This window comes from Pundamilia nyererei, unplaced genomic scaffold, assembly GCF_000239375.1.
Source record: "Pundamilia nyererei isolate P.nyererei 1_Seehausen unplaced genomic scaffold, PunNye1.0 scaffold00278, whole genome shotgun sequence".
Classification (NCBI taxonomy): domain Eukaryota; kingdom Metazoa; phylum Chordata; class Actinopteri; order Cichliformes; family Cichlidae; genus Pundamilia; species Pundamilia nyererei.
Window position 1 is genome coordinate 592571 of NW_005187679.1, and position 26643 is coordinate 619213.

The 26643-nt window shown below is 39.2% G+C and overlaps 1 protein-coding gene across 4 annotated transcripts; it reads right to left on the minus strand.

Annotated features, from left to right (window-relative positions):
• Positions 1 to 5641: 5641 nt before the first annotated feature.
• Positions 5642 to 25787, minus strand: tesmin (testis expressed metallothionein like protein). Of its 4 annotated transcripts, none has more exons than XM_013915261.1 (12): positions 25500 to 25786; positions 22056 to 22394; positions 21796 to 21886; positions 20824 to 20907; positions 15905 to 16028; positions 14666 to 14694; positions 14489 to 14547; positions 12044 to 12115; positions 10758 to 10860; positions 10143 to 10280; positions 7773 to 7876; positions 5642 to 6182 (listed from the first exon to the last, which is right to left on the minus strand). In XM_013915261.1, the coding sequence occupies exons 2-12, from the start codon at positions 22391 to 22393 to the stop codon at positions 5999 to 6001; spliced, it is 1326 nt and encodes a 441-aa protein (XP_013770715.1). In that variant the 5' UTR covers position 22394; positions 25500 to 25786; the 3' UTR covers positions 5642 to 5998. The 4 variants fall into 4 exon arrangements, with proteins under 4 accessions (XP_013770715.1, XP_005750618.1, XP_013770714.1 ...); XM_005750561.2 differs by having other exon boundaries at positions 15899 to 16028; positions 22056 to 22272; positions 25500 to 25785; XM_013915260.1 differs by having other exon boundaries at positions 15899 to 16028; positions 25500 to 25785.
• Positions 25788 to 26643: the final 856 nt, after the last annotated feature.

Consider the following 26643-nt stretch of genomic DNA (forward strand, 5'->3'; position numbering starts at 1 on the left):
ATACACGCAGATGCACATGAATACTCAAAAATAGTAGCATATAGCAATAGTCAGTAATATCAGTAGGATTATTCCAGCTTTTGATGAGCACCATTGACAGTAACTACAGTCAGAGGTCCAGGGAATGAACACGTTTATCTAAATTGATCCTATAACCCACTCAATTTACTTCCACTAGGCTATCAGAAGTCCACGACAGATTTAGCTCTACTAACGAAACATAAAAAGAGAGAAGCACAGAAGAGCAAAAGAGAGAAGCTCACTGACCACAAGCCCTCACAGACTCACTGGATGGATCACCATACCAAAAGAACTCCTCATTCGACGATCAGTTTATAGACCAAAATGGATTCTAGTCCATAATATCTTCCAGTCTTCAGTAGTCCAATGATGGTGTTTCATGGCCCAGAGAAGCCTCTTTGTCTTATTCTGATGTCTTAGTAATGGCTTTCTTGCTGCGTCTCATCCTGTCAAACCTACAGCTCGAAGGCTTCCTTTCACAGTTGAAGCTGAGACTTGCTTACTACGACTACTATTAAGCTGTGAGCTGCCTATCACGCAAGCTGTTAACTCTCAGAAACTTGTCCTCTGGTTCAGTTTTCTGCATAAAGATTACTTAAAGCATAACTTACATATATAGTAGAACTATTATAATATGTCCACTTTATCATAACACTGAATATGGGGGAACTGTCCTCACTGTGAATGCTTACAGGCTGCAGCCTATGAACAAATAAAAAAAAAAAGAACAAATAAAACTACTTCAGCTGTTCACAGCGGGTAGAGCTCCATATTTGATATGGCAGACTTACATGAACTGACAAAAATGTCCCTCCAGACACAATCCTCTCCGGATTTGGATCTCCTCTTTGGAGCTTTTGCTGTTCAGCCAAATGTGTAAACCACTGCACTGTGGTGCTACTACATGAGTGAAATACATGTTGTGTATTTTGGAATGATATTTCATCTTTAGGCTGCTTCTTTGAGGTTACTACTGCAGTGATTTGGCACTATATAGAAAGAACTGAATTTAACTAAATTATCCAAAAATTGATTATGACTGCGGAAGTAAGTTGTAATTCAGCTCCTCACTTTTTTTTACCTGGTGCTGAGTGGCAAACTTTTGAAGTTGAAGTCTTGAAGCTGTGAAGTTTTGAAGCTCCCATTCTTGAGGGGTTTTTTTTGTTTGTTTTTTGCCTTTTGCTTTTTTTAATGACTTCATCGACAGCTACATTTTTTCCTCTGTTTTTTTGACCACAACAAAGAATGGGAGGGAATCTCAGTATTTTATTTGTTTCTATAATGGCTGACATCCCATGTAAACATCCCATGGAACATGACCACATGGTAAGTAACACTCTACACTCTCTCTGTAGGATCTACAAAACTTCTTCAGTCATATTCAGTAAGGACTGACTTAGACTTTGTCGTCCTGTGAAGGAACGTTTCTATGGCTTGAATATTAAACTGTTAGAATGCACAGAGGGAGCTTGTCTTTGCTGTTGCAATTTGAAACCATCATGTTGTTTGGATTTCTTCATCACTTGAGGCAGAGGTCCTCCAAATGACTGTGGCTGTGGTGAATGGATGTGGATAATTAATGGATTCAGGCCATCCTGCGACCAATTACTGCACACGCAGCTGAGCACTTTCATCTATTTCAACTCCACTGACAATTTCAGAAAATCTTTCATTTTCTATTTAATCTCTTTATTGTATCATATTAAACTATGACTGTCTGAGACCTGATTTTTTTTTTCATTTTTTACTTATCTATACATGTATCTGTCTATTTATGGCTGCTGTAACACAGGAATTTCCCAGCACGTGAGATAAATTGGGCGTGGGGAGTGGTGGGGGGTAGAGTTGTTGATATTTTTTGGCCCATTGATAAGGCACTTCAAAGTTGGGTTACGTGAATGCAATTTTATTCCATTTTGAATGGAAACAAGTTATTCTGTTTATTTTTTGTACTTTTTGGTTTTCTTTTCTGTTATTCTCAAGTTGGTATGAGGAATCCATTTCTTTTTTAGTACCCATTTCACCTACCTCATCTCTTCCTTATATATCCCTTTAGAATAACTTTGCTTAAGGATACTATGTTAATAAGTCTTTCAGAAACAGAATGAGATAAAATCATGCCATACTGTACCTCGGATCACTGCATACCAGCCAAGGAGGCACTGCTTCAAAACACTGTTGTTGTCCTCTGAGACAAACCTCCTGCCATCTGACAACAAAAATTGGAGAAGACACTTTGTGCTAACACTGATCTTCTTACATGTATGATTCTCAGATGTAATGTAAAATAAAAAAGTCAAAGCTAACACAACTAACAGCTGAACTCAAGAGCTTCTACGGGAGATCAAGTGTGTTACTGATATGTTTTAATAAACATATGGTTCTGGGGCGCACAAGCGAAATGAGAATTATAGGAAGTGACATGTATAACCAGATTTACTTATTTTAAACAACCCTATCTCAACAAGCTTGAATCATAAGATGTTCTTTTTATTATTCCAAAATACATTGTGAAGATTTGTGTTACAAAATTATACAAAATGTAATGCATATGCAATAACAGTAAACTGAGTGCAGAAAATTGAGACATATTATTAAAAAGTTGGGATGATTGTTTTTTAAAAAGTTTAAATTAGAACTAAAATGAGTTTGACATCCCTGATATAGAGAGAAAAAGCGTCTGTGTTGTGGTTAAACTCACGTTTGCCCTTCAAGTACATCATGGACTGAGGGCCCCAGTGGATATTCAGCTGAAGGGGAAATACACAACAAATGTTTCCTGGTAAAATATGTGTTACAGAAAATCAGTGGAACAAGTGAGTGGCTATGAGTTTTACCTTCTGCGCATAACAGTAGTCAACAAACAGGCAGATGACTAAAGTACATGTCCAGATAACTGCCACTTTCATCATCTGGGAATAAAAAGCAAACAAAAAAAATGTTTGTTGTCCAATATTTTGTATCCTGTACATCAACATGCCAACATTGTAAGAATCAGAAAAGTGTGTTAAGCTTCATATCACTTTATCATGCCGAAGAGCTGAAATTGGCACATGTTGAATGTATGTTGCATATTTTATATACATGTATCTGTAAATAAAATGTTTTCAAAAATCCAAGAATAGGTCAACAAAGTTGTTGCCTTTACTTTAATATAATTCATCCATTCATCCATTCATTAGTGACAAATCAGTAACACAGTAGATTAAAATAATTGTGTCTATTAGTCAAAAACAATGCAACTAGTAAAATAATTGAAATCCAAATATAAAATAATGTAGTAGTTAAAGGCATGAAAAAATGTCATACACACACACACACACACACACACACACACATGCATATGTGTGTGTGTGTGTGTGTGTGTATATGACATTTTCACTATAAAAATACTAAAAAAGCTGATGAATCTACTTTAAATAGGATGCCCCCAAAGAAGCAAAAAAAAACCCCAAACTAATAAAAAAACAACACACACACACACACACACACTTATTTCCACTTACTATATCTGCTGTAGCGATAGCATTCAATCCAGTTGCAGCATGTGTGAGTGTGGGTCAGAAAGATATTCCAGTCTGCTTATATCTCCAATGAAAAGCAGGAGTAACACGTTCGATCCAGCCCCACATGAAGCCTGGCAGGACTCCTGTTTACTAAGAGCTAAAAAACAGACTGACGTCAAGACTGTGAGGTGCAGTGAGGAACATCAATCGTGGATCTGTTATATGAGGTCTATAAGTGGTGTGTTTGTGTGTGAATGTGTAACATTGTCCCAGTGAGTAACAGATATTTTATATGTTTACTGTTTTATTGTTGCTATTTTCATGAAATGTTTCCTAATATCAGAAATTATTATTCCTAAAAGTTTCTGTCATTCATTATCATTTATTGTGTCATTCGTTATCTGAGTCCATGGCCCTAATTTTCAGTTCATACATTCTAATAAACTGGAGATTTAAATGTTATACATGCATGACTTCACAACAATTAATGCATGACTTCATGACTTTCATGTGTGTGTGACACATGAAAAGAGGTAATTTTGCAATTTCGTTGACCAGGTGCTGTCCGCCGTGCTTGAGCATTTCTGCAGCATTTCTGCAGACACCATGTCCAGACCCGGTGATTTTCCAAGTCAGTGGCTCGGTTGGGTGTACTGAAGGCGAACGTGCTATCGACTGGACACTGGTTCAAGTTGTCTTTGAAGTGTTACAACCAAAAAAAAACATTATAGTAAATGTACATCTGAAAGGAATGGCTTTATATCAGGTGCCACTACAACTACCTAAACTTTATTTACACACAAGCTGATTATTTCTTTGGACAGTGTTGCAGCCTCAATGTGTGTAACACTTTCTTTTTCAGATCTAGTTGCTATCGGGAAAAGAAAACAGCTCAGAAGATTGGCTTAAAGTAGACATTGTAAGGCGTTGTGGTGTGGATGTGGAGAAGAGAGGACCCAAACAGAGGTTGGTGAAGGATGTGCACATTTTTTTAATGTAAAGGCAGGATGAACAAAACATGAGACTGACTGGCTGAAGGGTGAGCTAACTCAACTGGAAAACTGGCACGTGGGATTGACGATAACAAGACAATGAACTGAGGGAAACTGAGGGCTTAAATACACAGGCTAATGATGATGATGATAAGAGACTGGTGAGTACACAGCTTAACTTAATCTAACTTATCTCTTGTTCTGCTTCCTGTGTTATAACACACGTAGACAGGTGGTTAACACAGTAAGACAGGAAACACATGGAAAATAAACAGTGAATATGAACAAACTGAAACACTGGGTCAACAACCCATGAACCCTGACAGACACAGAGATAAAGATGACTTTATTGTTGCTATACTTCGGCATCGTACTCTCTAGTTAGCTAACTTAAACTAATGCAGTTATATTAGCAGCAACCAGCCAACCTGGTGATGTCACTCTCGCTGCTAGCACATAATAGTGCTATACTTCCTCTACAAACTTTAAGCACTTTTTTCTTAAATCCAGCTTCAAAGTGTTGAGTGTCTCAGTGCTGAATTTGACAGCTGATCACAACAATTTCTATGCTGATCCCAGGAAATTTAGTGTGGTGATCAGTCAATAATCTGATAAGGTCTAATTTGTTCAGTTTGCTGATTACCCTCGTCATGGACCCTGCGTCAGAGTTGTTGTTCTGGACTTATTTTTGAAAGTGTAAGATAATGATGTCTGGTTCCTGAATATGTTATTTTCTAGACTTTCATGAGTTTTGTGTTTTAGCTTAGGTTGACTGTCTCTCACACAAAATCACCATCGAAACACAGCACACATCCCGCCAATGATTCAATTCCTCATAAACCACTGAATCAGGAAGTTTTGGACATCACTGATCACTTGACTGTTCAGACGAACCAACCCTCGGCAGTGTTTCTGAAGCAGTGTGTTGATTTTTTTGACACATGCACCTGAGCTTCAAATGGGCCATCACAAATTTAAATTGTCTTTTTAAAGAGCTCCTGAATTATTTTATAGTTAAAAATGTAGAACAAAAATATTGTTAAAGCACAAATAGGCTTTGATTTCGTCACCATTATCCACACAGGATTATTCAGACTGGTAAGAAAATAAATCCACACTACGTACCAGATATCAAAGAATATCTTTATTATCTCAAGGCTAATTTATAAATAGAAACATTGCCCTATATTCACAACAACATAAATAACACAAGAATACACAAATTAAAAAAGATAAACATGTCTCTTATGTAACAACTCTGAAAGCTAAATCTGAAGCTTAAAATAAGAAAAGGAAACAGTGACATGAATTTACATTAACAACAAACATTTCAGAAAGTTATTCAAATTTCACTTTGACCAGTAAAAGCTTCCAGAAACCAGAGATTACAACTTGTAAATATACAAATAAAGATCATCCAAGTCTACTTTTCTGAAGTTGCAAGCAATCGGTTTTTCCCATCTCTACAGTGTACAAGTGTTAGTTTGTCTTTTTCTCAAACATGGTTTTAGCAATCTGAGAAAGACAGCGTCCAAACTCACACAGGACCATGTGCTCAGCCTGGGCAGGGCTCTGAGTGTCTCTCTCAGCCATCTCAGCCTGAGCAAAAAGACAGTCACCTACACCCTCTAGTACAGCTGGGGTTATCACCGATACAGGCCACCTGAGCACACAAACAAACATTCACAGACATGAGTACTCTGGTATTTTTTTTTAATAAGATAAATAAATAAATAAATGGGCTTGTTAATTCAAGCCATATTAAAAAAAAAACCCCATAAATACCTCTAATTGTAAGTAGATGAGTACCACTTTCATAGAATTAGTGCGATCAACAACTTAAACAGAGTTGTTTAGGTTGTTGATCTGTTTGTTAACATAAAGTTTTCTGCCCCAGCAGTAGTGTGAGAGAACATATTTAAGTGCTTGATATCTAACATTCACAAATGGATAATGAGTACCTTGTGGTTAGTATCTTGCCTAAGCTTATTTGGCATATAGTCTGGAGCAGGCGGGGATCGAACACCAACCTTCTGATTATTAGATCGGAGGACAGAAGGAGATAGATCCAAAGCTCCACTATTGAAAAGAGCCAGAGTTTAACCCTAATTAGTAATGATTAAATGCACAAATAATATATATATATATATACACACACATAGAGAAAAGAGGTGAAAAGAGGTGAGTGGAGAAGAAACAGTGTATCATAGGAATCCCTCAGCAGCCTACACCTATTGGAGCATAACAAAGGGAGGATTCAGGGTCACCTGATCCAGTCACAACTATATGCTTAAGCAAAAAGCAAAGTTTTAAGCCTAATTTAAGCAGGACCAGGCTGAGCGGCAGACCAAAGTGCTGGAAAATCTGGTTGCTCTGCCGCTACTCCCCCTTGGCACCAGTGATGATGCTCTGCAGGATGTGGGTAGGGGAACACCCCAAAGCCTCTTCTGGATGGTTTTCAGGCCGCAGTAGAGGCCGTTGGCCTGAGCAGGGCGTGGACGTGCAGCGATGGTGCGTGTAGTGTCAGCTGGTTAACCAGCCGGCCATTCAAAAAGCGCTTTGTGCCTGTTACCTTTAATGGAGGTCCTATTTGAGCATATTGGCATGGACCTCATTGGGCCATTTCACTGGGGTGCACTCAGGTACCGCTTTGTATTAGTTCTGGTGAATATGCAACACGATATCCCGAAGCAGTGCTGAACCTAAGAGCAAAGCTACACATGTTGGTGAGATTATCACATGAGAATTTGCTCCAGGTTCAGGAATGTCGCCAACACTAAGCCCAAATGTAGCAACTTATTAGCATTAAACAATATTCAAAATACGTTATTCCTCCATATAAAATGACAATTTTACTTTACCTCTTTAGTGAACATCCTTGGTTCTCATGTGGCTAAGCGTCCTGTGTTATTGATTACTAGACTAATTGCTAAACTCTGATGAAAAGGCATGGTGATGCAGCATGGTACAACACCTGTGTTTGCAACAACTGACACAAACTGCTGTCTGGTCTCTGAGAAATGCATAAGGTGTCACTGGTGTTGATGCTTTGATACACTGATACTGGCCATAGTGAAAAGAGTGTTACTTCCAATTTGTTCACACACTAACCATAAAAGACACCTATGTATCTCTGTGTTGACACAATGACACTATTTCACACCCTGGTTTGAGATTATGTTTGCCTAATCATACCAATTCTCTATGATTTTCTTGTGTGGGCTTATCAAAAAGAAATACTTTCATGACTCACTTGTCCTTCGCATTGACAATCTTGTCTTTGGAGCCAGTTTGTGGGTCTGCGTCATAGTTCCTACAGCCAACACACTTACAGCCGGAAGTACACATGATGTTGGCCTAAACACAAATCAAACAAATATAGGTGAATTTTTTAACAGCTGATTCATGATCACTGGTATTCGTACTTATGCTTCAAAGGTAATGTAATTCTTAGCCAAATATCTGCAAAGACCCAAACTGACATTAATACAACCAGCATAATATCATTAAAATAATATAGTCAGTTGTGGGGGCTGCCAAAACAGGTTCATGGAATGTCAATGGTGGTGAAGAAGTCTGATAGCGGTAGTGCGAGGTTCAGAGGTAGTGGCTGGATCAAGCTCACCTCAGCACAGCTTAGGTCAGGGGTCACACCAACCTTTTTGAAAGTGAGAGCTACTTCTTGGGTACTGATTAATGTGAAGGGCTACCAGTTTGTCACACACTTCTCAAATAACAAATTTCCTCAATTTAACTTAATTATGTGTTATCGTGGTAAGTGAAAATGTTGTAGAAGTGATCACTTGAAAATGTAAATACTTGCAGAGATTTATAGAAATAAAGCGTTGCATATTGATATTTATCTGTTTCCTACTTGCATTCTTTATAATTATGGTGAAAAATAATTAACATAATTAGTGTCTTTACATAGATGAATATCATTAATTATTAATTACAACAATTTTTAACAAATCATGCACTGTGACATACATTATTTTTGTATGTATGTAACATACAAAAATCAACTTTAAAATTTTACAGAACTTATTGGCAGCATTTTAAAGCAAATTGTGACATGTTACACTTAACAAACACATTTGTTTTTCAATAATTCAATTCAACTTTGACATGACACTGTAATGTTGCCACTGAGAACATCTAATATGGCTTTCTTTGTCTGTTAGTGGGAAACCTGGCATTGCATGCTGTTCACCAGTGTGTTTGTTCTTGATGAAGTTCATGTCAGAAAAGGCTGATTCACAAAGATAGGTTGAACCAAACAGGCTGCAACCTTCATAGCTGCTGTGCACACACCACTGTACTTTTCTGTGTCAACAAGGCACCAAAAGTTTGGTGCACCCTGATAGGCTTTGAGGTGGACGTCATTTTGCAATGTTACAATTTCGATTTCCACCTGTCCAGCATCCAAGCTGAACATTGAACTTAGTTGCTCAGCAATGCATGTTGTGTCCACATTCATGAAAGGATTGGAAACGAATGAGACACATGGCTCAAGCTGATCAAGGTCACAAAACCTGTTCTCAAACTCTTGACCAAGTCGGTTTATGACTTGAGTGTACTTTTCTGCAACTTTGTCAAAAGTCTCAGATGCAGAAGCATTGTCTTTCAGCACCATCTGCACAGAGGGAAAGTGCAGCACCTTTTTTCTCTGTAAATGCACAGAGAAGATGCTCATCTGGGCTTTAAATCTATTTAAAGCACTTATCATAAATAAAAATAGATGCAGCTTACTGGTAAGTTGTTATGGCGAGCTATTTTTAGAACAGGCCCGCGGGCGACTCATGTGGTCCTTGCGGGCAACCTGGTGCCCGCGGGCACCGTGTTGGTGATCCCTGGCTTAGGTTCTAGAACCTGTCTTGACTCAGTTGTCCAGGGGGCGGGGGGCTTCGAGACTGTGATTATCGATCTGAATATGAATGGTGTTTTGTTATTGGACTTCTGTAGTAATCACAGCTTTTTCCATAACCTACACAACATTCAGGCATATGCGTATTCATGAGTGCACTTGGCACCGGGACACCCTAGGTCACAGGCCAGCGACTGATTTTGTAATTATATCATCACATCTGTAGATGTAGATATATCTTAGATTGTATGGTGAAGAAGTACTTAGGCGGCAGCGTAGAGTAGCGATTAGCAATGTTATCTCACGGAAACAAGGGTGCTCAAACCGTACCTGGTCTTGTGTGTGGAATTCACATGTTCTCCCTGTGACTGTGTGGTACTGCAACTTCCTCCCACAGACCAAAGAAATGCATGTTGTGTAAAATACTTATTCTAAAGTGGCTGTATATGTGAGTATATGTGTATAAGTTAGTGAAGGGACTACCAGTGAGAGTGAAAAATACCACTGACTGACATGACACATTACATGGTAATAAGCACAGTGCACATGCAGATTTATGGATAACTGTGCTGGTAGGTATGTCAAACTAAGCCATCCACTAGAAGAATGATGTGCCTTGAGTATGTGACTTTGACTCAAGCAGATATACCCTCTCACCAACATGAAAGATTGAAAAAGGTACCTCCACATTTAAACACGCAACTTGTTTTATGATTATGGGACCATTACAATGGTACTCTTTATGTATGTGTGTACCTCATAGCATTCACAGTAGCGCTTAAGGCAGCCAGAGCGTTTACAGTTGCAGCCTTTGTTGTGCCAACCTCTGACTGCTCCTGACTTCACACCAGCAATTTTTGGCCTGAAGGCATCTGGGTTATGACCTAAACACCACTACATAATGACAATATGGGTATCTTATGGTTAGAATAAGAAAGAAGCATAAGCTAAGCAAAATATACACATACATACATACATACAAACCATCTACATACTGCAATTTCCAGGTGGAAACAACACAGTTTATAAAATTGTATTTTTGGAGGTGCACACCATATGCACATTGGTTGTACTGATACTACTTTTTGTGGATGAGGCTCCCGGTCTTGGAAATATGCTTTAAGCACTTTGACGACTTTTCAAAAATGGTTAGATTGCTTGATAAGAATATCAATACGTAAGAAGAAATGTTCCATCCAAGAAAGTGTTAAACTAAGTCTCAACTTGGGTACCAGTCAATCCATCTGGCATCTCATTGACATGTACAGTATACGTACAGATTTTTCATTATTTTCTTAGATGTTAAAACTAACTCACACAAACATTAATGGGGTTTTTGACTTTACCATGTTTTCAAAAAGCACTGCCAACCTTAATTGCCTTGAGACGCTTCATTTCATGCTCTGCATTGTTGTGGCAGTTAGAACAGTCACAGTTGCTGCACATCACTCCATTGGAAAAACACTCACAGTAGCTTAAAGAGAAACACAGAAATACACATCAAACAACAATTACCTTTAAAATGTAATTTGTAAGTGTCTGTTAGTAACATTACACAGTCAACTGGAGGGAAAACGTCATGCAAATCCAAACATTTTAAGGTGAAGACTTGGTTTAAGGTTAGGAGAGAATGCTCAGTTATGATGTAATGACACAAATTTCAAAGCATAGTTTCACCTTAAGTTACAGTCATGTTGGAGACCCTTGGGCCTAATCTGTGTGGCCATGTCCAGGCGTTTTACATGTGGTGCCAGCCAAAAGAAAGAATTTAAATTCTGGGTTTTCCCTCCCTCCCTCCCGTGTCCCTGCTCTTTGTTCTAGTCATTTTTTTCAGGAGCAAACATATTTTATCCTCAGGTTTTTCAATTTTTTTGTACGTTCCCGCAAATCTATCCCGATAGAAATTTGCGAGTTTTTATATTGTATTATGTGCAGGTAAAAATACCTTTGCCGGCCCACAGAGAGTAGATGTGGGTGAACTACTCCCGTGTGTGTACAGTTTCCTCTGGACAAGCCCCACTATAGCCTTTCTCATAGAAAACCCAGTTTTGCGCTTTGATACACCCACTTGAAACCTGTGTTGGATAAATAAATTAAGCCAAACTAAATTAAGAGATGCTCTGCCCACCCTACCCACAGAGCCCCATGGTTTACCCACAAATACTCACTGTGGGCTTGCACAGGCATGTAGAGTATACAGCAAATTTTTCACCAAAAGTGATCAATTTCAGTGAATGCTGATTAGGCTTTATTTGCGTTGCCCCATGTGAATTAGTGTCAGTTCGCCTCACTGCATAGACTTTGTATGTAATCACATGATGCAAATGTCCTTTACATTTGTTGTAAAAGCACAATGAGCCTGTAATAAATTACCATCAAGCACATCTTATCGGTGACTCCCACCCAACCCCCTGAGAGTGACTTGATTTATTTTTCATATCTTTGGCAGGCCATATTTAATGAATCCATGCATAATACTTAATATTACAAATTCAATACTTAAAATAATCTCATACTATGAAAATTGTCATCAGCCCTCTTAACTCTTAAAGCCACATGAACAACATTTTAGTGTTAAATTTTAGTTATTGGTTAATCTTCTAGTGTTTAGTGACATTGTTTTGAAGTAGAAAAGCAATAGTATGAGGTCTACTCACAGTTTGAGGCATTGTGATCTGGTACAATGGCAGGGCTTCCTGGACTTTGAGTCACAAAACATGCCAACATTTCTATAAGGGTAAAAATTAAGAATTTATTCCCATTAAATAATATACATATACTATTGGTAAAAATAAAAAACAACAAAAAACAAAACATAACAAGGAATTCAAGGATTTTTTTTAAATGTATGACAGTGTGCACACACACATAGACGCACACACAAGCTTTATGTAAATGAAGCACAGACAAATCTAAGCTGAAGCCAGGGAGGCATATATAATTCTAGTGTGTCATTAGTCGGCTAATTAACACTAATAAGTACACCATCAGTGAAAAGTTTGGACACACCTTCTCATTTAATGCCAAAAAGTTTATTCTGTCCATCAGCTGACCCAACCTGGTTCACTGGGGAAACCTGCAGTCAGCTGAGACTGAAAAAGTCACTCGGATGAGTGACAAAAGTTTCTCCCACTGAAAACGCTACGTGCAGATGAACAGAATCAACCTTTTTGGGATTTCCTTACCTGAATGATTAAGCATACATCACCTTCTCATTTAATGTTTTTTCTTTTTTTGTGACCATTTACATTGTAGATTCACACTGAAGGCATCAAAACTAAGAATGAACCCATATGGAGTTTGTGAGTAAACAAAATAGTTTGAAATAACTCAAAACATACTTTACATGTTTTGGCCACCCTTTGCTTTGATTACTGCTTTGCACACTCTTGGCATTCTCTCGATGAGCTTCGTGAGGTCATCACTTGAAATGGTTTTCCAACAGTCTTGAAGGAGTTCCCTGAGACGCTGAGCACTTGTCGGCCCTTTTGCCTTCACTCTGCAGAACATCTCATCCCAAACCATCTTGATTGGTTTTAGGTCAGGTGACTGTGGAGGCCATCTGGCGCAGCACTCCATCACTCTCCTTCTTGGTCAAATAGCCCTTACTCAGCTAGGTTTGTTTGGGGTCCCTGTCCTGTTCAAAAATAAAAGATAGTCCAACATCATGTCGCTGCAGGATGGTGTGCTGGCCACGCTGGCTCAGTGTGCCTTCAATTTTGAATAAATCCCCACCAGTGTCACCAAAGTACACCCACACCATCACACCTCTTCCTCCATGTTTCACAGTGGGAACCATGCATTGCACAAAGACATGGCAGGTGGAACCAAAGATCTCAAATTTGGACTCATCAGACCAAAGCACAGATTTCCACTGGTCTAATGTCCATTCCTTGTGTTTCTGGGCCCAAACAAATCTCTTCTGCTTGTTGCTTTTCCTTAGTAGTGGTTTCTTAGCAGCTATTTGACCATAAAGGGCTGATTTGTGCAGTCTCCTCTGAAGAGTGGATGTAGAGATGAGTCTGCTCCTGGAACTCTGTGTGGCATTTATCTGGGCTCTAATCTGAGATGCAGTTAACATGCGATTTCTGAGGTTGGTAATAGATGAATTTATCCTCAGCAGCACAGGTGACTCTTGGCCTTGTGAGTCATGTGAGCCAGTTTTGTGTACAGTTTGATGGTTTTTGTGACTGCAATTGGGGACACACAGTTTGCATAATTTTCTGGAATGACTGACCTTCAGTTCTTAAAGTAATGATGGACTGTCGTTTCTATTTACTTTGCAGATAGTTTCATGCCATAATATGAATTCAGCTGACAGTTAGGGCTGTCAGCTGTGTACCAATCTGACTTCTGCACAACACAACTGATAGTCCCAACCCCATTAAGAAGGCAAGACATTCCACAAATGAACGCTGACAAGACACACCTGTGTCGTGAAAACCATTTCAGGTGACTACATCATGAAGCTCATTGGGAGAAGGCCATGGGTTTGCAGTGCTCTCAACTAAGGGTGGCTACTTTCAGGAATCTAAAATATAAAACATATTTAGAGTTATTTATCAATGTTTTCTTCGCTGCATAATTCCATGAGGCATGTTGTATAAATGCTGTCTGTTAGATTTTTCCTCTCTCCTAGTCTTCACACTCACTTACACAGTATTTTAACATAGCAAATTTACACTAAATTTGCTCTGCTGTTTATATTTTTCTTTTCCAGCTGTAAATAAAACAGAATGACAATGAAATGTGAACCTGGCCTATTAACTAAAGGGTAAACTGCTAATATGCTCAAGCCATTAACCCGAGTGCTCAATGAGAAAGGTAGAAGCCACAGTGTCTCATTCAGGTCTGTGCTGTTGTGTATTCTAGGGAATGAGCCTCACGGCTTCCTCTTGGCTAATTATCAGACATTCAAATCTTTTCTCTGAAATGGGTGGTACTAGCAGCCTTTCAAGTTAGATTTACAGTTTACAGATTCTACAACATATGTGCATTATTGGACCTTTAAGACAACAGCAGTTACTGTTGATTTTTTCCCCTACTTGGTCAGTATATTAAGCACAATGCTCACACTTTGGTTTCAGTTTCACAGTCCTAACCTTGTGGGAAGCTGCTTTTTGAATGTCTGATCTTGAGCCTCGTATAGTGGACCAGCTGTCTGGTGGTGCAGGAGAAATTAAAAAAAAGACTTAATACATGACTGATGAAATATTAGAAATTCAGTTAATCAACTGATCATTCAAAATGGGAAAAAATAATTTCTAAGTAATTCCTACCTGACTGGAAGTCCCCAGTACAGTCACTTCTGATAAACACAAAAGGAAAATCACCATCTACAGAAATCCCAATTTAATCAACAACTGTAAAGTGTAACTTATCGGTTACAACTGTGTTGCAAGAGACTATAGGAACATAAACTGAGCTTGCAACATCTGTAAGAACTATTATGACATCTTTATGTTTAAAAATCACAATTTTCTACTTTTTCTTTTTCTATGTCCAGGTTTGTTGGTGAAAATGACTTAGTCCTATCTTCTTGCTGCAAGGAAAGGAAATTCAGCAAAAAAAAAAAAAAAAAAAAAAATAAATCCTGGTTTAAACTCTGGCAAGGGCCTTTCTGTGAGGAGCTTGCATATTTTCCCTGTAAATATATGGGTTTCCTGTGGGTACTGATGATTATAAATTGAGAAAAATTGTTTAAAGCATATAGAATGAAGCTATAATCTAAAGTGCTTTTAGTGGCCAGTAAGACCCTGAATGAGATCAGCACTTAAGAAAATGAATGGATGGATTGTTGAAAATGATAATTTTTCTCGTGGCAGTGTACAGGTGATCGTTAAATATACTATAAAAGTGATTATACTTCCACAGAACAGACCAGAGGTCATGGAAAAAATACAGCCACGGAATGAAAAAAGTGATATACATACAAAGACAATTGCCAGACATAATAAAAGCCTTATAAAATAAACATCTACGTATCTAGTCTTGTCTTTGGCTGCTCAATCTGAACACAAGTCGTGCTCTGTTATTGGACATGCAGTGCAGACCATCAAAAAGGATGGAGTGCCCAGTCTGGGTCAGATATGAGTTGGGAACCCAAATGGAGGAGTTTAAGCATCTCAGGGTCGTGTTCATGAAGGAACCCCAAAGGCTTTTTGATTAAATTTCTGGAGATGCATTAGTAGATGAAGACTGTAGTAAATTCTTAAAAATAAAATACAATAAAAATAAAATTGTGCGATGAGGAAGCAATCTCAAAAATACCAGCTAGGCTGGAAGCTATCTAGGCTGGAACTTGTTTGAAAGCCAATATAAGATTAATATTAAAAATGCTAATAGCAGGTCACTATTTTCAGGAGGAGGTTAAAAAAGAAGTCCTGTTAAAATGAGTCAGATAAAACCATAAATCAAGTTTAAGACTTGCTCTTTTATGTGTCAGACTTTATCTTATGGCTGGCAAAAACTAAACTTGAAGCAATATTATAACCTCTAGTACGTAAATTTACCATAACCTTTCCCTTGAGTTAGAGTGTCATTTCTTTGAGCTGATGCAGATTCCATGGTAAGAAACACAGGTCCTTGCTGGTGTGGATTAACTAGCGCCAAGTGCTCACCTCCGTTGACCATACACACCATCTATAGGGTGATAAAGTAATAAGAGCAAACAAAATTTCTTATTACTTCTATTTTAATTTAAAACTTCAGTTTACCATTATACATTAGACAAAACTTCAGAATGAATTCAGGCACAAAAAATTATTAGAAGCAACATGGCCAGAGAAAGCCATTAATATTGAGCTACTCCAAGTGACACAAAGTAGTTGAAGTTGAATTTTTCTCAGCAATAAGAGTGACTCCACACAGTATCCTCAGAGGGAAAGATACTGCTGTTTTACATGAAAGTGTAGAAAACGTAGTAAATGTAATTACAGGGCTACCTAGACATTCAGAGCCTGTAATGCTGCCAGCAACCACTCCTCAGCAAAAAGTGAAATGTGGGACAATGTGATGTGCAACAGCGAAATTGTTTCTTGTGTGGACATCCCTTAACAATAGTGCTGGAGTAAATATAGTTTGCACAGGTGGTTGTCACAGGGGTAACCAAAAGCTTTGTTTTTCTTCTGATTTCCTGAGACAAATACATTTGATATAAATGCAATTAAGCCTGGCGGGGACATCTCTCCTCAATTGTATACTTACCTCATTTCCTTGTGTCAATAACTCTCACCAGTTCATCTTTAGCCAGCCTCAGTCTCACCCTGGATTCTCCACCACCATTCCCTCGCTTTGCTGTCACAATAATTAAATATTCATTGCTTAACCTACCTGTCCTCCTGCCGCCCGTCTCAAAGCTTCCTCAAACTCAGGTTGGAGAAACAAACTATAATTCACCAGTCTGCTGCTCACTTGGCCCCCCAAACCTGAAACTACCGCACCTGCGAGTAAGCTATCACTTCAAGTCTTTCTCCAGCCTTCTGATGCTCGGTTCACTTTTCTGATCACTAATCTCTCTCTTCCTGTGTTACAGAACCACTCGCCCCCGTGAATCCCTGTTCCGAGCCCTAGTGTTGTTTCACGTAATTCTCGCCAGTAAACTGCCTCCTGCGTCTCCCAAGTCCCTGTGTCTTTTCAGGCGATTGTCGCTAGTTAACTGTCACCTACCTCTGTGCAAATAAAATCTATGAAATTGTTCACTGTCTCCGTGTGGTATCTGCACTTGGGTCCATATCTCGTACCAGCCTCTGGGCCTTGTGGCACAGCTAAATCAAGTAAATATTATTCTGATGTTTTTCAGTGCCTCACATCACAATAAGATTATTTATGAAATCATAACTTTAGTCTATATATCTTTAACTAAGCGATGCAAAATATTACTTTCATAATATGAGAAGTTTCCAAGTTAAAGGCCGTCAAATACATGGGAAATGGGTCATAATTATTTTTCTATCTATCCATCCATGCATCTTCTGCTTATCTGAGGCAGGGGCAGCAGCTTAAGCAGAGAAGCCCAGATCACCCTCTCCCCAGCCACCTCCTCCAGCTTGTCCGGGACAACACCAAAGTGTTCCCAGGCCAGCCAAGAGGTATAGTCTTTCCAGCGTGTCCTGGGTCTGCTCTAGGACAACCTCCCGGTGGGACATGCCCAGAACACCTCACCCTGAAGCCACCCAAGAGGTGCCGAGGAGATGTCCTTGTCAGATGCCCGAACCACATCATCTGGCTCCATTCGATGTGGAGGAGCAGCGGCTCTACTCTAAGACCCTCCTTTCCGACACCCTGACATAGACTTTCCCAGGGGGGCTGAGGAGTGTGATCCCCCTATAATTGGAACACACCCTAGGGTTCCCCTTTTTAAAGATGGGAACCACCATCCCGGTCTGCCAATCCAGAGGTACCGCCCCTGATCTCCACGCAATATTGTAGAAGCATAACAACCAAGACAATCTTACAACATCCAGAGCCATCAGGAACTCAGGGCAAACCTCATCCACCCCTAGGGGCCCTGCCACCAAGGAGTTGTTTAACCCAAAACACCACTTGGGTTCATATCTGGGAGGCTGTTCCTCCCAATCACGTTCCTCCAGATCTCACTGTTTTTGCCCACATGACCGTTGAAGTCTCCCAGTGGGACAACTAAGTCCCCAGGTTGAGCACCCTCAAGCACACTGCCCAGGGACTCCAAGAAGGTTGGGTACTCTGAACCGTCGTTTGGTGCATAAGTGCATACGACAGTCAGGACCCATTCCTTGAACTGAAGGCGCAGGGAACAAACCTTCTTGTCCAGCGGGAGAAACCCCAATATACAGGCAGCAAGCCGAGGGAATACTAGGATACCCACTCCAGCCCGCTGCCTCTCACCAAGGGCAACTTAGAACTGGGACAGAGTCCAGCCCATCTCCAGGAGCCCTGCGTTGAGGTGAGCCCGACTATATCTATCATGGTACCTCTCAACCTCACACACTAATTCAGGCTCCTTCCTCACCAGAGAGGTGATATTCCATATGCTAGTCTTGGTAGCCAGGAATTGGTCTGCCAGGGCCTCTGCTCCTGGCCACCGCCCGACACACATATCGTCCCCGACCCCTAAGGCACCTCCTGTGGGTGGTGGGCCTACAGGAGGATGGGCCTATGTCCCGTTTTTGGGCTGTGCCCAGCCAGGCTCCATGAACTAAGGCTTAGCCACCAAACTGGTTCCAGGACAGGGCACCAGTAACCCTATCCCAGACAGGGTGAACTGTTCCTTGATCATATACTAATAGGGGTCTTTTGAATCGCTCTTTGCCTGGTCCCTCATCCAGGACCAATTTGCCTCCTACCAGGGGGACAACATAGCTCCTGGGAAACCTGGGACACACAAACCTCTCCACCACGATATGGTGGCGATTCACAGAGGGCCTAATTATTATTTTTCAACATTTCTCAGTATAGAGGTAAACAAATTCATTACTTTCAGGTCAGAGATAGATATTTAAGCTTTGTGGAAAAACTGCTATCAGAACAATTTTACTGGATATCATAATCTAAATTTCTTTTCTTTCTTTTTTTGTTGAGCATGATCCGTTTTTGTCACGGTTCACGAGGCGAGCTGTATGGAATTATTAAAGGACCCAAGATGCGGCACAACTGAGGTGAGGAAGCTTTTTTGAAGGAACGTGCTCAAACAACAAAGGCGAGGGTGGCGAAAAACAGAACTGAATAAAACCTAAACTGAGAAAACTAAGCATAGAAAGCAAACCAGAAACAGAGATGCAGGGAGCGACGACCAGAGACGACGGAGGGCGATAAGCAGACGAACCAGCCATGCACACAAGAAAACACAGGGCTTAAATACACACAGGGCAATCAGGGAATGGGAAACAGGAGGGAGACACGGCTGGGAGTGATTGGACATAACGAGGCAAGGGGAAGCGAAACTAGAACACTGACGGGAGACGCAGACCTACAACATAAAACAGGAACTCACACATGCAAAGACACAGACTAAAGCTACGTCCACACGTACCCGGGTATTTTTGAAAACGCATATTTTTCTATGCGTTTGCACCTTTCGTCCACACGTAAACGCGTTTTTGGTCACTGAAAACGAAGATTTTTAAAAACTCCGGCCAGGGTGGATATTTTTGAAAACTCAGTTTTTGCATTTACGTGTGGACTAGAAAAACGGAGAAAATGCAGGTCAAAGGTGTGCACATTTTTTGACGTCACACTGTGCGCCACGTTATTGTTTCGGTGAAATGAATTTCTATAATACTGTTACTGTTAATTGTACTCTCTGCAGTGTTTAAATGCTTACATATACACACAGTTACTGTCCCTCCACACATACGACTCGGTTCTGCTTCTATGCCCCAGCTTTGTTTACTTTTTCCCACCGAGGCTTCTAGACTTCTGATTGGTCAACATTTCTGAACGGTTAGGAATATATCGCCACCTGTTGCTTTGGCATATTCATAGCAGCGTTTTCCTTCATTTCTGCCTTTACGTGTGGACGGGATTATTTTTTAAAACGAAAACGGAAAATCTCAGTTTTCAAAAATACCCGTGTACGTAGCCTCAGAAACACGGACTTTACCCAGAGGAAAACCACAGACAGAAATGACTAAACATTAACTGAGGAAGAACAGAACCAAACACCAAAATATATCACAACAATAGAAAACAGAAAACGCTGGGTCAAAGACATGACATGACAGTTTTTCAAGTGAAAATGAGCCACGTACATCTATGCATTCACATTCTTTACACTTTAAACAGTTTATCTACCATGTCTATGGACTGTGAGAGGAAGCTCGAGTGCTCAGAGGAAGCACCACATGACATGGACAACATGCAAACTTCAAACAGAAAGAGATGTAAAGCCTGTTTGAAACAAGAGCCTTCTTACTGTGAGGTGAGGCTCCACCTAGCACTATTGTGCACACTGTTTTACTATTAAAGCTATGATACATTATGTGATACTGATGCTTAAAACTGGGTATAGAGGGGGAAAAAAATCATGCTCAGTATATTTGTTGCAGTTTTAACAGCACTTAAATGTGTTTCTGAGTCCTGAAAATTACATGAGGCAAATTCCTGTATTCAAAAACACTGTGCCTTAAAGTCTGCACTGTTTTTTTATTATTATATTTAATACAGGCCTTGCAGTCTAATAGAAGTTCCACAGATAATTCAACAATACAAATACATAATTATCAGTGTGTTAATTACATGCAAATTGCTTGAATATTGTTTACAAAATAATCATATTAGCATAATAAATTCTGCGTGGCTATAGAGAGCTGACATCTGGTGATGTTCTTTTAGTTTACATACAAGAAGGCAGGGATAAAGTGTTTTCCCTGTAGGAACACTGTACATGGATGCAAAATTAAACTTGACCTGCTGAAATCTAGTCTTTCTTAGTGAATAGAGAGAAATTTGCTAAACTTACAGGGTGTGTGATGTGAGACATGGCTTCAGTCAATCCCTCCTGAAACTGTTGATGATCCATGGGAACAGGCTTGTGTAACTCACCCTGAAAATACACAAATATACAAACGTCTTGCATTGTTTATAATTTGCTTTCAAGGAGCCAGAGTTTATTTTTTAAATGCACAACAGAACACTGTCAGTCAAGACTGGAATCCCCAGAGCCTGGGCCTCAAAAAAGAACATTGAAGCAGCACGGCATCATCTTGACAGAGAATTGAACAAAAGACAGCCAACATCCAAAGAAGAATGCCCTTCGAGAAGCCTGGAGGAGAAAGCTTTCCTAACAGAGTTCAGGCTACATTATAGAAAAAAGATTCTCATACCAAATATTACATTTCAAGCTCATTAAAGCTCAAAAACTCTGGGTTGAAATGTTGAATGCGCTGAAATACATCGAATTATTTACCTGAAAGCCAAAGTGAAGAACTGTTGAAAGCTGAACTTCACACAGAAGAAGTTTCAAAGTTGAAAAGTAGCTGAACATCTTTAAAATGTACATTAGAAAAAGCTGACTAATGACAAATGAAAATGGAAAAAATTGAAAATACAAATCTGATTAAATATTGAAAGCTCATCTTTAAATAACTTGAAAAGTTAAATTATGTATTTTACATTTCTAAACTCAAGAATCTCCAATGAAGAACCAGAATATTTGCAGAAAATCTGCTGTGTGTGTGTGCGCGTGCATGCGTTTGTGCACGTGTGTACCTGTGTGTGTTTGTGATTTGGATCTCAATACTGTGAATGCTTAATCAGCATTTACACAGAACATTGGAATGTCACCTTTGTGGTGGAGAAGAACCCTGAGCTTGTGCAACTTAAGAGGTACAGGCTACATACAGTGGAATATATACCCAAATATTGGTTAATAAAGTACTTCATATATTTCTTAACTCACAGTAAATCCTAGAAAATGGTTAATTGAACTAACCGGCATCATGCTGTAGAGACTGTGTTCATTGGTACACCAAGAAGCAGAAACTGAGTTGTGATGGCTGCCATCTGGTGGAGCAGGCACAGGGCTGAGGAAACAAGACACATTACTTTCCTTTCACAAAGGTCCAGACATAAAAAGCAAGGTTTAAATCTTCATACTTATCAGAGTCATTTTGAATAACACACCAGCAAAAAAATTGATTGTAGTTCAAAAGTAGTTAGTTACTTAATGTGTCTATAATGTGTAAAGCTTACCCACTAACAAGGTGGTACTGGCTCAACTGTGGCTCCAGGAAGCAGTCTGAATAAGTCAGCTGACACTGAGTCGACTGATATGGATCAATGAAAGAATCAATATGATACCTTAAGTTGAGAGGGTCCAACATTTCTGATTGGACAGTATGGTGATGAGGATTGGGAACTATCCCTGGCAAACTGATGTTTGAAGTAGGCCCAGACCAAATGGGGATCTCTATTGAGATTGGACAGACATTATTGAGTCTCTCAGAGCAGCAACCTTTTGAAGAAGAATCAGCAGTATCATCATGTTCCTCGTTGTACTGTGGCTGTAGCTCTGTCGCAGGGCTATTCATCCTGGCAGAATAGAAAGACCTGCTTTAATAAAACATCCATCAAATACATCAATAGTGAATTTTGGATTTTTAAAGCTGAAGATTCAGTTCAACTGCCAAGTTGGCTTTAATAATATATCTGAAGACAGTTAAACACTACATGTATATAGGCTCATTTACACCTTGAAGCCTTGCTTTTTAAAGGCCGACATACAAGTCACTGTCTGTGAAGCTGGATTTAAGAAATAAGCGCTTAAAGTTTTTAGAATATTTTTACTATAATTATGTATTTTATGTCAGTGCAGAACAACACCAGGTTGGGTGGTTAATTGGGGTTAAAAGACTTACATTAGTTTATGTTAGCTAACTAAGAAACAACTACAAGATGCATTTCCTGAAGAAAATGCAGTGTGAATGCTAATAGCAGAATGGTTTGAGCTGAATTTTTAATCATTGTTGAATATTTGGTGAAATAACTTTCAAATGAGCTGAAATACACTGAATCGTTCACCTAAAAGTCAAAGTGCAGAACTGTTGAAAGCTGAAGTTTACACAGAAGAAGCTCATATTCCTTAAATCACTTGAAGAGTGATAACATGTATTTTAAAATGTCTAAACCCAAGAATCTTAAAAGAAAAAACAGAATATCTGCTGTGTGTGTAGATCAGTGACTTCTTGTCAAACAGGAAGTCAATAAAATAAGGCTTAAGTGATGGACAGCAGCCTCTTGCCAGAGGACTGTGTGACAAACTGTTTATGTGAGGGGTCGTCAGCATATTCTTAGCAGAGATGATGACGTGCTGTATTTGCAATTCTGCTTTTGTTGCTTCCTCAAGCTTGACTCAAGCTTGACAGTTTGGTGAACCAAACAGATTCTCCTCACACAGTCCTAATTTATAAAGTGCTTTAGAAACCTGAACATTACAGCTAACAGGTTTGTGCTATATAAATAAATAAATAAATAAATAAATGAATAAATAAATAAATAAACTATAACTAACAGGTGGATTTTCCCATGTCAGTGGAGCTAGCCAGATAATAAAGATCCACTTACTGCTTAAGAGATACACAGAGAAGGTGGACAGCATGGCTGCAACCATTTGTCGACACTACAGGAAGCTATGGTGGCAATATTGCCTATATCATCTGCCAACACTGCACTCAATACTAACGAAGAACATAGCGCGAACAGCAAAGCAGCACGATGGAAGAAAACGAAAGCAAGGATTTTATAAAAAAAAATGTGAAAGCATTTCACAAAAAACGTTAAATGTAAACTTCGAAAACTTGTTGTTTTGGACTGGAAAATAAAATCCTTTTTTGTCAGAAGCCATTTTTAGTTTCGTATTTGCACATTATTTTTTGTTTAAATACTACTAGAATTTTAATTTGTATTACCTAATTTTTTTTAAACTTTTATTCTAATGGTCTTATTGAGAAATGCTAAAAATAAATTTATTGTCAAATTCATGTGTTTCCTGGGTCATTATTTTAAGGTTTTGTGAGACAGGACAACAGGGTGAGATTCACAGGTGGGCAGACTTGAACAGGTGAGGTACTGGTGCCTAAAAGAGGAGGCTGCCCACAGGAAGCAGGGATAAAATGTACTGAAATAACTGATATTTACATAGCACTTTTCACAGAATAAGAACCACAACGTGCATCACAATAATGTAAAACAGATGTACATAAAACAGCACAATCGATCATACAGCACAACTCTAGTTAAAAGCCAATCTAAATAAATTTGTCTTTAGGTACTGTTTAAAAGAATAAATACAATCAAGGCAACGTAAACATGGAGGCAAAGCATTCCACAACCTGGGGGCCACTGCTCTAAAAGATCTATCTCCTCTGGTCTCAAAACGTGTTTGTAGGACCAACAGCCTTTGATTAGATGATCTCAGGTTGCGAGAGGGAGCATGGGGTTCTAAAAGATTGGAAATGTAAGCAGGAGCATCATGATCCAGAGCTTTAAAAGTGAGTACTATGATTTTCAAATTGTAAAATGCACTGGAAGCCAGTGAAATGAGAATAAAACTGGTGTAATGTGCTCTCTTTTTCGTGTCTTTGTTAAGAGCCTTGCAGCAGCATTCTGGACTGACTGGAGACGGTCAAGATTCTTTTTGCTCAAACAAAGAAATAAAATAAAATCGTCTCTTTTTGCTTTTCATCCGTAAATACTCTGCATACTCTTTCATGTGATTCAGTTTATTTTGAAAAGACTCAACAGAATCTTGAGCTTTATTGTGAAAGTTTTATATTGAAAATAAACAAGCGGACAGGGGATGGTTTTACTGTCGTTGTTGCTAATGACAACGTATAAAAACAGGTGCTTGTCTGTCTGTAGTGTGGTTATATTAAATATAAGAGAAAGAGAGAACTTTAAGAAATTAATATAGCCACTACAGTGACCATCAAAACGATGAAAAAATATTGCCGTAAACAGCTTATTTTGCGACACCACGAAACAAACTATAGCATAAAATGAAACATAGATGTTTTTATAAACAGAACAACATTTAACTTTGTTCACGATTCTCCAGCAACAGTATTTCAGAATGACTGAAATTATTGTTCATTTTTACTGTACAACATTCATTACACAGTCACATATGATAATATATTGTCAAATTCAGCACAGTTCGTAGAGTAACCACCTGTTTACTGTCATAGTTCCTGTGTTTGTCTCGCTGCATTTGCTACATTTATCAAGACAGTCAAATTCTGTTTACTCAGCACTTAGAGGAACCACCTGTTTACTGTCACACCCCAACTCCGATGAGAGCTTCCACTATTTTGTAGCCTACTTTTTAAATTTATAATGTGTTCTGCGGTAAAATATCTGCGGTGTAAAGGGAATCAGTTTTATACATGAGAGGCCGTTGAGCTCATTCTACTTCAGCTGGTATCTCGAAATGTTAACTGCTGGTTCATTAAAAGTCAGACGTTACGTTATTCCGATTAGCCTAGGTTAATGTATCCGTTAACCTAACGGTACTTATAATTATTCATTTTGCGATCTTTACCTGAATATAAATCAGTTACACAATGCTAACTAATTTTTAAGTTTTAACCACACAATGTAGCTTATTGGTGACTTACACAAATAACTGTGAATACTTACCTTACTACAGCGGTTTCTTGGGTCTCCTAACCTAGCCTTTCAAGACAGCCAGAACACCGGACGTTACTACGGTTACAAACGCGGTTCTACATGTATACATTACGATCAGTTGCACGTGTGTTCACCGTTTGGATTCAAGTGTGAAAAAGATTATGTGGCCGTTACTGACAGACTGCTGCGCTCATAGCCTACTTCAAGGAGAAGAACTGCGGGCTTTATGAGCGATGCTGGTGTGCAACACATCTATTTACTGCCTCTTTTCTTTTATCACTCACAATTTTATTTTGCCCTCAAAGTGATTCCCGAAATTTATTCCAGTAACCGTTTCACAATAAAGGCTTTTTGAGGAACAGTGAAGGGCTTCTATTACCGCGAACGGCTACAGGGCTTTTAGTTTGAAACAGATACAGGAAGTGTTCGGCTTTTCATCGGTCGCTTAATGCACAGGTGGTCTTTAACGGAACCTAAAGTAATAATAATTAAAAAAAAAAAATCGAAACAGAAATGGGCAGTTAGGTAAAGATGATGGAATATTTAATCGATAAGTGATTTTCCAGCTTCAACGCAGTGTTGTCACTGATAGAGATTTTACACCGGAAATTTAAATCCCTGACGGAGTCTCACCCATTTCAGTGAAGAAAATAAGAAAAATGAAGGAGACTGTCATCAATCTCCAGGCCCGTTGTATGAGAGATAACCTTGTCTTTTCAGGTATGCTGGAGAGGACTCAGAAGAAACTATTAAAAACTTCATCCAGACCCACCTAAAGCTTCCAGAGGACACCATGAAGAACATCAGCTTCGATATAGTCCATTGTCTCTGAACCAGGAGGCCTGGGGCCCGGAGGCCACGTCCAATTGTCGCCAAATTTGACCATTTCAAGCAGAAGGAGCAGGTGAAGAGTCACGGTTAGGGAGCTGAAAGGAATAGACTTCAGCATAAACGACCAGTTCTTTAAGAGATCGTCTATTTACTTTTGTATTTCCACATCACAGTGTCAGGTCTGTGTCTTTGTGGAGGTCTCATGTTTCCTTTTTTATTTTGATAGTTCCTTGTCCTATGTTCAGTGTATTCAGTTTTGCTTCCTCCCCGTCTTGTTATGTTTGATTAGTCCCAGCTGTGTTTCCCTCCCGTTTCCCATGCC

What these genes read in the sequence shown, in the direction of transcription:
- tesmin (XM_013915260.1), bottom strand. Translation starts at nt 22,393, where the DNA reads ATGAATAGCCCTGCGACAGAGCTACAGCCACAGTACAACGAGGAACAT. An exon ending in GTCTCTACAGCATGATGCCG is followed by an intron (nt 20,908 to 21,795) that starts GTTAGTTCAATT and finishes GTGTATTTTCAG; the next exon opens with GGTGAGTTACACAAGCCTGT. An exon ending in TACTGGGGACTTCCAGTCAG is followed by an intron (nt 14,548 to 14,665) that starts GTAGGAATTACT and finishes CTGCACCACCAG; the next exon opens with ACAGCTGGTCCACTATACGA.